Source organism: Helianthus annuus, chromosome 5 (genome assembly GCF_002127325.2).
Source record: "Helianthus annuus cultivar XRQ/B chromosome 5, HanXRQr2.0-SUNRISE, whole genome shotgun sequence".
NCBI lineage: Eukaryota > Viridiplantae > Streptophyta > Magnoliopsida > Asterales > Asteraceae > Helianthus > Helianthus annuus.
The window spans coordinates 27818652-27830524 of NC_035437.2; the positions used below are offsets into that span (position 1 = coordinate 27818652).

General features: G+C 35.3%; 1 protein-coding gene across 1 annotated transcript; it reads left to right on the plus strand.

Moving 5' to 3' along the window:
• The first annotated feature begins 2413 nt into the window (after window positions 1-2413).
• On the plus strand, window positions 2414-6538 carry LOC110940618 (protein VERNALIZATION INSENSITIVE 3). Its single transcript, XM_022182176.2, has 4 exons — window positions 2414-2639; window positions 4697-5312; window positions 5390-5694; window positions 5766-6538. Exons 1-4 carry the CDS (start codon window positions 2627-2629, stop codon window positions 6371-6373), a joined length of 1542 nt encoding a protein of 513 aa, XP_022037868.1. The 5' UTR covers window positions 2414-2626; the 3' UTR covers window positions 6374-6538.
• The last annotated feature ends 5335 nt before the right edge of the window (window positions 6539-11873 follow it).

Here is an 11873-nt window from a genome sequence, read left to right on the forward strand (position 1 = left end):
CATTATTGGGTTGGCGAAACCCTTCATTGGCGCCCCTCGTTAACTAAGCGTAATGGGTTAACACCCTTAATGGTGAGGTGTCATGGTGATATGTAGTCAAACACCAACCCATTACACATGACCTATAACAACTCTTGAATCGAGGTTTCCAAAGTTATAATTAGTTTAACCGGGTCTAAGGGGGAAGGGGCACCCGAGGGTAGTACCCTTGCCCTAACCAACCAAATCCCGCCATGTCAAATTTCTAATAAAGTACTAATTAGCCAGTGACGCCTTACCCTTTTCATAAACTACTTTTTTTTTAATAAAGTCAAATGTTAAATAAAAATTAAACTTCTTTTAAATAAAAAAATACATAATTCAAAATAAACTAATAAAATTAAAAAAATAGAAAAACAATAAAAAAATAAACTACTCCCCGCCTTCCTGCTCGAGGTACGGTAGATCTTGAGCTGTAAGATGGACCACAAGATCATTTCTAAGTCGAAAATGCGTATCTCGATCCATCAACTCCCCAAGAACAGTATTGTGCAATAAGATGCACGTATACCTCTCACTGATAATCTTGTCCACAGTCATAACACACATGAGCCTCTTAAGTATGTCCCATTTTCCTTTTAGCACACTAAAAGCACGCTCCACATCTTTTCTTGCCCATTCTTGCAATTTCTTGAACTTAAATTAAACTAAGAGCATGTGATCTACCTAACGTAGGCTTCAATTGATGAATTCGGCACAGTACTAGTATCAAAGAATTAAGCACAGTAACTTAATGATCAAAAAAAGCGAATGATGAAAGTTGGTTTGTTTCTGTAGTGAATTTTATCAAGTAGGTTATAAAGAAATTATAACTCAAATGAGTCGCTTATACCAGCCCATAACCTAGGTTCAAAACTCAAAAGTCCAAAACTAGAAAGCCTATTTGTTACATCTTTCATAATCTGGTCCAACAACTTGATTTCGGTTATTACCCTTTTTTTGGACCGAACCGACCCGAACCCAATTATAGTATAAATACAGGAACCGAATTTCATACCCACCAGATTCGGTTCGGTCTGATTTGGGTATCTTTTCGTGTTGGTCCTCAGTTATTTTCGGTCCAGATCTATTTATGTTCACCCTTAGGCAAACCGAACCCGTCCGCCTAACTTGCATGGGTGACGGCGATGTTCTGGCTCTGATTTGAACCCGGGAGGGGCTTAGCCGTACGTGCCCCGTCCCCCTAACAACAAGATCAATAAAAAATAAGAGTAAATAACAAGTTTTGTCCTTTATCTTGGTGGTGTCCTTTGCCTTTAAAACTGGGGAGTTTTGTACTTATGTTTCAAAATCTTCAGTTAATTGTGTCTTGTTTGATGATAGCAGTTGAGTGGGAGATTTTGGAGCTCCACCTGTCATTCTCTACAGCGTCATTCTCTACATTTGCTGTAGAACCGGAAAACACTTGTAGAATCATTGATCTTAGCAAGATGCAGATCATTAAACTTAAAAACAACAGAAGCATCTTTTGAAGATCAAGAGATTTTAGAGAGCAACATCCAATTCAACAAAATTTTAACCATCAGAAGTAAAGCGAGAGACATTGGCTGGTGAGTAAAATTCATCACCTCTACGATAGCAAGATCTAGTTCATCAGCGTGAGGTAAAGCCATGGTTTTGAGAAGTAGTCACTACCTCCACATCCCTTCAAATCCGTACTTCTTCAAACCATAACTCTAATTTACCCCAGATGCCCAAATCTTCATAGATCTCTTATTCAAATCACGAAGGCCAGTAAAATGGTGATGGTGAGGTTGTGACGGGTGTGACAATGCTGGGGTTAGTTTGTGGTGGTCTAACGATGGTGATAAAGAGGTTGTGATGTGTGTGACGGTGGTGAAGGACGACGCTCCGATGGGTGGTAGTAGATGTGTCGGGTTTAGGGTGTAAAGTATTGATTGATTGTTGTGGTGGTGGTGCTAATGGCGGTATGTGGTGGTGAGGGTAGGGTTTGCCCTATAGAGGGAGATAATAGATACAAACAGTGGGTGTTTAATGAGATATATTTTGCTTTAGTCATGAAAATGGTTTTATAAAATAAATAGGTAAAAAGACCAATTTGCCCTTCACTTAATAGTTAAAATTAACTGGGTTAGGACTAAAGGACAAACCATGTAAGATTTTGAAACATTAAGTACAAACTCATCAATTTTAAAGGCGAATGACACACCTGAAATTTGACACACAAAACTCCCAATTTACTAAAAAAAAAAAAAAATAGATTAACCCCAATAACCAACCATTATGACAATAAAAAAAATAAAAAGTAGATTAACCCCAATAACCGACCATTATGGTCAACTACCGACGCATAATGTAAACCAATCATCCAAAAGATAACATTAAATTATGTGTTTAACCAATGTAGAATCCCATTCAATAAAGCAACTCAACACCCCACCCCCACCCCTAGCATTCATTCTTCTTCCACTTTCTCTCTCAAACAACACACACCCTATATATACATATGCCTTATTTGTCTCTATTTGTACGTGATAGAGTCGTGCTGCAAAAGCCCAGAAAAACGGTTGGATTTATTCAACAAAACATGGTGCTTTAATTCTCTCTTGAACACCACCGGTTCTTCATGGGTTCCGAAGGTAATCAATCAATTCGATTTTTTTTATAACTTTTTTTAATCTTTTTTTGAATATTTTTTCTGGGTTTTGATTGTTCTTCAACATACATCTTAAAGATTGGATCTTTTTCCTGGGTTTTGAATATGTAAGGATTTCTTGATGTGGGTGACATGTATCTTGATTTGAATTGATCTGCTTCGGTAAATAATTATTGCATGATTGTTATAACTGAGTCTAGGTAGGGGCTAGTCTAAGTTTAGCTATTTCTGACAACCATGAAAAAGATTCTATTGATCAAAAATCAAATCTTTTGCAATGATGCCACCGTAACATGGTTGAGTCATCCTGGTTTTTTCTTTTGGACTCGGGTTCGAATTTCACCCATTGCACTTTGGGCGGGGCACCATAGGCGAAGCTTTTAAGGGGTGGTCGACCCCCCGAACTTTTCGCTCAGTAGTGGAGAGTATGTAGTTTTCGTATAGAAAGTTTTGGGTGTATAAGTTTTCGACCCCCGGTTTTATAGAAATTTTTAGGTCCGATGACTTCCGTCCCCCGGTCGGAAATCTCAAGCTTCGCCACTGGGGGCACTCAACTGGCTGGGAGCCTGGGGAGGTATTCATAGGGTTTTCTCTAGTTGAATGTCGTGTCATTCTCTGTGCTAGCATGGACCCTGTTGTAATTAGTGGGACTGAGCCTCCAATGGGGAGGTGTGATGGGTCGATGTAGATAATTTACCGTTCAAAAAAAATTAAATTTTTTATTACAAGATTAGATGAAGATGAATCATACACAAGTGGATCAAGCAGTTTAATCTTATTTAGTTATTTTTTATGGTCAATATAAGTTCCAAAGAAGAGAGTTTGGAAAATTTTGTGGCTGGATTTAGTCTGATATGGAAAAAATGATGTTAATCATCTATTTGCATCTCACAGCCAATAACGCCCCCTCTCACATAATATGTGTAGGGGCGTTTTTACTCGAAACGTTTCTCTTTCTCTCCTCCACGTGAGCTAAAAAAGCGAGCGTTTGATAATGCTCGTATGTGTCAAAATGTAATTGGTATGAATTCGGTTACATGTTCATAACCATAAAAGTTGTGAAATTAAGGACAAATCTAAGGTCAAACTTATATAAATGTGAGATTTAGAATAAGTCTAATCTATTAATGAATCTTGTTTTCAAGTCTTGATCATCCATTTGTCCTTCTGCCTTCAGGGCATGAACTAGATAAATCAAACTATGTTTTTTTTCTAACCTGTCTGCTATCTTATTGAAAGTTCTTGGTCAAATTAGAAAGTCAAACCTACTACTTTTCACTGTCAAATCTTGTATTTGTAGAACTTTATTCTACACAAAACTCTGAAATAAACAATAATTCAGGATTTGTATATTCACACCACTGGCACACTATCCACACATTACTAACAAGTCACATAGCCCGTATAACATTTTCTATAGAGCTATACGGCATGTATAACTTTATAGAATAGGTCAAGCGTGCGCATATAACAACACAGTTGTCAATAGCGATCGCTATAGCGCGCTATGTAGCATATAGGTATAGTGTCGCTATTAGGGTTGTAGCGATGGATAGCGAGAATAGCGACACCTTATTTTTATTTTTATTTTTTTTTAAATATAAATAGCAATTAAATATAGCTATAAAATAGCTGGATTTTAGGTTTTTGTTAAATATACGTGTAAAATAGCACATATACCAGGGTAATTTTATATAATATACGTATAGAATTTTTTAAAATGTTTTTCTAGTGTATCGCTATTTATAAAATAGCCGTCCGCTATTTATCGCTATTCGCTATGTAGCATATAGGTACCTTATCGCTACTTGTCGCTATTCGCCATTAACAACTTGGTATAACAATAAGATAACGTTTTGTACTAGCCGTTGTCCATATAACTTTACTGAAACAGACAGATGTGACATGACAGTGGTCCACAAAACTTAAATGGCCCCTATAACCATTATACGGGCCGTCGTCTGGGATGTGGGGTTGGTGTACATATAGCAGCACCCTTAAATCATGAAATTCATGATCCAATTATTTGTTTTGCTTCAGGGTTTGAGTTAGATCCGTCAAAGTCTAGCAAGTTAAGCATGGAGGAGAAGAGAGAGTTCGTATATGAATTATCAGATTCGCCACAATGTGCACCAGAACTATTGCATTCATGGAGCCGTAACGACATTCTGCAAATTTTAACCGTTGAAACCGGAAAAGAAAGAAAGTTTACAGGATTAACAAAGTTAAAAATCATCGAAATCCTTCTAAAGGTTGTGACCGATAAGAAATCACACGAAAAGACCGCCAAAAGGCAGAGGAAATCCGAGACTTCAACAAATACTTCTTCACTGAACAACGTTGACTGTAGTTTAGCGTCTAACGATGTCAAGATTTGCAAAAATTTGGCTTGTAGAGCTAAGCTAAGTCAAGAAGATGGTTTTTGTAAGCGGTGTTCATGTTGCATCTGTCATCGGTTTGATGATAACAAAGATCCGAGTTTATGGCTGACTTGTAGCTCAGAATATCCTTATGAAGCGATGTCATGCGGTTTATCATGTCACCTAGAATGTGCTTTGCAACATGAAAGATCCGGTATTCCTAAAGACGGGCATAGTAGAGGGCTCGACGGGTGTTTTTACTGCGTGTCGTGTGGTAAAGTCAATGACTTGCTTCAGTAAGTTTTTGACTTTTTCATATCCTTTTCTTTCTTTATGTTTTTTTTTTAAATGAGCCAATATTATCTATATACAGATGTTGGAGAAAACAAATGACAACTGCGAGGGACACGAGGAGTGTTAACATATTATGCTTTCGCGTTTCTTTAAGCCAAAAGCTATTGACTGGGACCGTGCGATATGAAAATCTTCACAAAATTGTGAATGAAAGTATTCAAAAACTAAAATCAGATGTGGGTCCGTTGACCGATTTGCCGGTCAAACAAGCCAGGGGTATTGTGAACCGGCTCGCTTCGGGTCAAGAAGTTCAAAGACTATGTGCATTAGCAGTCAAGTCCCTTGATACACTCTTATCCAATACGAATAAACCTCTTGCAAAAGGTTCTTATTTCTTGGTCTTTTTACTCTTTGGTTTGCTAAAGTTTGACTTTTGAGGTCAAATGATTTTGCAGATGATGAGGAAGTCAAAATAAGTCAAAGTCAGAGCTTGGTAACGAATTCCAGCAGTCTTTCGAATCCCTCTTCGGTTGAAGATGAGAACAACAACGTTGTTGGCTGCAAAGACACAAAAGACAGAAAAACCGACACATGTAATGAACAAGAGAAGACCGCCCCTGATGATGTAAACAACAACGTTAAAAACGTGAAAGAATTTGATTCATTTGTTCATATAACCGATGGTGACTTACCTGTTAATCCTTGCAAAACCAAACAGATGAGACCGGAACCTTCAAAAGACAATCTTGATGACGGGTCTGGTAAGGAACAGGATGGCAGCTGTTCGAAAAAGAGAAGTGGCGAAGATCGTGATTTTGGATATTATGTTAAGGTGATCAGATGGTTAGAGCGTAAACAACATATAGATGCGGATTTTAGACAGAAGTTTCTAACGTGGTACAGCTTGAGAGCCAGCCCGCGGGATGTTAGAGTTGTGAAGGTGTTTGTGGACACATTGATGGAGGATCCGGCTTTGCTTGCGGGTCAGCTTGTTGATGCGTTTTCAGAAGTGGTTACGAGCAAACAATGTTCGAAAGGGTTGTGTTTGAAGCTTTTTCATTGAAAGATTCGTATAGGGGATTGGAGAGTATTGAAAAGAATGTTAGGGTTATTGTTTACATTATTGATTTATTGGTTTAGATGATCATCATTCATGTTATATTTGGTTAAGAATTTTATACAGTCATGTATACAATAGTTCTGATTTTAATATAAGTTAGTTATGGAAGTTTGTTAAGGCGAACCGGCTTGCGTGATCCATGAACGAGCACAAACGACCACGTAAAGTTGATGGATGACTCACCCACCAATGTAGCGTTGCACGCCTATGTTTGCGGGGCGTACAAAGGGAGTGGTACTGTAGATCCGGTACGTGTGTAATTTCTTGGTTGCAGGAAGGTTCAATCATTTTTGGGGCCTAAAGCGAAGTTAAAATGTGGGGCCCTTTGCAAATGATATTATTTTTTTGTACGATCTCAACCCATAAAATATCCACCTTTTAACCTACTCAATGATTTTCAAAGTAGTTAAAAAAATGCATGAGGATGAGATATGATAATTGAGAGATATATAATAGCTAATGTTGCAACAAAAGATGCTTGACCTAGAAATTTACTTATGTTTTACATTTCCATTTAGGATAAAAATAACATTGCTAGTCTTACCATGATAGTTAGGCTCGAGACCTCTATCTTCAGTGGCGGATCCAGGAACTTCTATCAGTGGGTTCGTTTTGGTAGATTCTCACTATTTTTTCCGGATCATACAAAGTTCTTACTATTTTTTTCCAACCCGAGTGGGTTCATGTGAACCCATAAAACAGGGCTGGATCCGCCACTGTCTATCTTAAAGGTGAAGGGTTCCAATCCTGCAATGTACAGATATTGGTGGTTAATAAAAGTATCTTAGTTTGTCATTCGAAAAGAAGAAAGTTAGCCTCATGACCAAACTCAAATAAGAGAGTTAGCAGGAGAATATTGAGCGACTATTGAATGCATAGCTAACAAGTTTTTTTTATAAGAAACTATTTATACTAGGGGTGTGCATATTAACGAGTACCTTGCTTATATCTTAAATGAAACCAGTCGGTTTTAGGTACATGACATTTTGATTATTTGTTTTGTGCCGCGTTTGGTTCTGTTGTTTTTCGTTCTGTAACCGGTTAAGATGTTGGATCCAACAAAGTATAATGGCGCGCAGTTTTGTTGAAGTTTTGGATACTCTATAGAAGGTTTAGAGAGAGGGACTTCCTTCGTTTTTCACTCTAGCGTCGACGTGGATTAAAGAAAAACTGCATTTCCCTTATAGACAAAGGCTCCTTAGAGTTATGCATTCCAAATTCGATGTGAGGTAAAGAAAAGCTACATTCTCATGTACAACAAACCAGATACAATCTGCATGGATATAAGAATTGTGTTCTCTTGCCTTTAAGGTATCAGTTGTGTTAAAATACATATAAACTATCATATTTCTAGATATTCATATGTTGTTTTATAGATCCGGACCATCATTGGTACATAATAAATTATCTTCCAAAGCTGACATTTCAAATACATATTTGTATTATAAAAACAAGAGTGAAATGTCATTTTCGTCCATGAGGTTTACTCACTTTTGTGACTTCCATCCAAAGGTTTGTTCTTTCACATCTGAATCCAAAAGGTTTGAAATATTGTCATTTTCTTCCGACTCATTAACTCCATCTATTTTTCTTTGTTAAATGAGGGGCATTTCCGTCTTTTTAGATTTTTTTATTAAAATAAAAAACACTATAAGAAATAAAGATCCACCTCTATTGACTTTCTCCCCACCAAGCCCATCATCACAAAAATGTCTAAAAAGACAAAAATACCTATGACTTAACGTTAAAAACGGATGAAGTTAACGAGTCGGATGCAAATGACAAGATTTCAAACCTTTTGGATTCAGATACGAAAAAACAGACGTTTGGATAAAAGTCGCAAAAATAGTCAAACCTTAAGGACGAAAATGACATTTTACTCTAAAAACAAATTAATTAAAAATGGATTTTAAGTGGATGAAATAACATGAAAGGAGAAGCATGAAAACAAACATATATTAAGAAAAACTAGAAAGGGGTGTCGATGCATGCAGCAGGAAATACAAACACTGCAAGGATGTGTATGGTTTGATTGGTTCGGTTTCTCAACCGAAGTAATCGGTTAGTCTATTTTGTTAACCAATTTTTTTTTCAGTTAAGCAATTTGGTTTATTCTGTTAGATTAACGGTTTCTTGTTCATTTATTTTCGGTTAATAGTCCAAACCAAATTTGGACTAAAACTTTTGTCTAGAAATAAATGAAACTGAGGTACACATACATGAAATTGAGGTATAAATACAGGAAATAGATGTATAAAAGCTAGAAATATGAGTTGTTCGATTCGGTTCAGTTAATTTTGGTTAAATAGGGGGTACAAAAAAAACTGATAATTGGTTTTCGGTTAGTTCAGTTTTAGGTTAATTGGTTTTCAGTTAATTTAGTTTTTGGTTGATTTCGGTTCTATTTCCTATGTTTATGATTCAGTTACTACTCACCCCTAGACATTGTTAATCATGTAATATATCATTTTTTTAATTAAAACAGTTATAGCAATACTATACTCAAATGAAAGAGTATAAACTGTCTGTTTTTATGGTGTAATCTAAAAAATTATATAATAACGTACATAAAAGTTATGTTCATTTAAAAAGCATGGTGAGAGTTAGTTTTTTATAAGGTGGATAAAGTGTAACTATTAATTAATTATCCGTAATTTGGTTAAAGATGATGGATTAAAGTGCAATTAGTGTTTGAAAGACTAATTCACCCTCATTTTAGGCTTGTACCTTATGCATTAACCTAACAAAAGTTCTTAACTTTTAGGTATCTTAAAATGTCCTTTTCTATGCATTATAATATAGTACTAGCAGGGTGCCCGCGCGATGTGACGGGGACGACACTTGGCATTGAGGTACCCATTTCTGGTAGTTTTCTTATTCCTTTGATATTTATTATAGTATCATTGTGGTGAATATATGCAATAAGCGAAGTCATCGGTCAGTCAATTTCATTGTGGTGTGCATTGTTCGGTCGGTTCGGCTATTATACTCAATCGAAGCCGAAACCAAAGTCATTGGTTAGTCTATTTTATCAAACAATTAATTTTCGGTTAATCAATTTAGTTTATTTGTTTAGTTTGATGGTTTATTGTTCGATTCGTTCAATTTCAGTTTAACCAAAATCAAACTTGGGCTAAAACTTTTGCTTAGAAATACATGAAACTGTAGAGTAAATACAATGTGTAAATACATGTAATAGAAGTATAAATACATGAAATAGAGGTATAAAATAAGAAATACATGAACTGAACTGGATGTATAAAAGTTAGAAATATATGAAAACACTAATGGTTCGGTCCAGTTCGGTTAGTTTTGGTTAAACGAGGGTACATAAAAACGTTGATTACTTGTTTTGGTTAATTCGGTTTTCAGTTAATCAGTTTTTAGCTAATTCAATTTTTTGTTGATTTCGGTTCGGTTTTGTCTATTTTCGGTTTGGTTTTGGTTAACGATTCAGTTATTACTCATCTCTAGACATTGTTAATCACATAATATATCAATTTCTTTAATTATGAAAAGAGTTAATTGCCCGGATGGTCCTTGTGGTTTCACGTTTTTTCACATTTAGTCCCCACCTTTTAGAAAAAGCAGGTATGTTTCCTATGGTTTGTTATTTTGTTACTCGGATAGTCCCCTGACATTTACTTAGGGGACTATCCGAGTAACAAAATGACAAACCATAGGGAGCATACCTGCTAGTTCCAAACTAACTGACATCCACTCAGGGTGCTATACGAGTAACAAAATAACAAACCATAGAGAGCATACCTACTATTTTCAAAATGTGAGGACTAAATGTGAATAAAACATGAAACCACATGGACCATCCGGGCAATTAACTCTTAAGAAAAAATAACAATACTATACTTAAATTAAAGAGAATAAAATGCTTGTTTTTATAATGTAATTTTTTTTTTTAAAGTTGAGGGATTAAAGTTAATAAGATAAGAGATTAAAATGTAACTAGTGTTTTTCAATGACGCGCGTTGCGCGAAAGGCATTGGTGTTTTCGACCGACATCATTCTTCAAACGATTCGAGATAAACGATGCGTAACCAGCCATATCCGACATAGTGAAGTGTATTAAAAAGGGAGCAATTGGATGATTGGATGATGGGCTAGGTGTTTCTTCAAATGCCCACAGATTGTTCGGATCAAAACCACGATTATGAGGATTAGTTTTTCGTATTGTGGTTGGATGAGAATTTTTTTTTTAAATAAGATAGAGATGATTATAGAAGAGGTGGAGTAGTTGTGGTAAAAAAAATGAATAGAAGTGTGAGTATTTATAGTGAAAAAATTATTTTATTTTTAAACACATAGCCGTTGTCCAACAGCTAGCCCAAACGGCTACTTGTCTTGGCCAATGAGATCCCGCCATGTCATCTTAATAGCCCTCGTCCAAGGAGCCACGCCGAAACCAAAGCCCACCCGGGATGGTGATTTAGACAGTTGTACCCAACCCACGCCACAACCCCCACCCCATACTCATAGTCTAATATACCCTAAATCACAATCACTGTTCATTCAGTTGAATTTTTATTATATATAGATTTGTGTTTAAAAGTCTAATTTACCTTATTCTAAGGTTGTAACGTATGTATTAAACTAAAAAAGAATTCTTATTTTTTTTTGTATAAATGCGTCTCACTCATACATTAAATTAAAACCTTATTAAAAAGCAAATACTTTATGCATATGCTACTTGTAACAATCGCTTTGGGAGTTTCTCAAAAAAAAATTGGATTTTTTATTTTTAACCCTAAATTTTCAATTTTTGACAAGTTAAGTTTAAAATTTTAATATTTGTTTTCTTTTTAACCATAAAGTTTTAATATTTGTTTTCTTTTTAACCCTAAAGTTTTAATCTTTGACAATTTGAGTTTAAAGTTTTAACTTTGATAATATTTGTTTCCTTTTTAACCCTAAAGTTTTAACCTTTGACAATTTGAGTTTAAAGTTTTAATCTTTGGTAATTTAACCCCTTTAATTAATTTGATTTTTCACTTCTAATTCAAAAATTTCCATCTTATACAATTTAACCCCTTTGATTAATTTGATTTTTCACTTCTAATTCAAAAGTTTCATCTTTTGCGATTTAACCAGTTTCATTTTTTTACTTATGTGTTATAACCTTCGCTTTGGGGGTTTTACATAAAAAAATTATTTTTTTACTTTTCACACAAAAGTATTTCATAAATTACTTTTAACCCAAAACTATTTGCTTTTACTTTTAACACAAAAGTATTTCATAAATTACTTTTAACCCAAACTATTTGTTTTTTACTTTTAACACAAAACATTTTATCTTTTGCAATCTATCCTCACAACTTTTTTTGCTTTCAACTTTTGTCCTTTATAGTTTTCATTTTCTGCAAAATTTTCTCTTTGTGCTTCGTTCTAAATTTTGTGACTTAACACATCGCAAACGTGCGTCTTTGGT

Bases quoted from the DNA above. Each gene is read 5' to 3' on its own strand.
- LOC110940618 (XM_022182176.2), top strand. The intron at 5,313-5,389 runs GTAAGTTTTTGA...ATCTATATACAG, and splicing joins AAAGTCAATGACTTGCTTCA to ATGTTGGAGAAAACAAATGA. The intron at 5,695-5,765 runs GTTCTTATTTCT...ATGATTTTGCAG, and splicing joins GAATAAACCTCTTGCAAAAG to ATGATGAGGAAGTCAAAATA.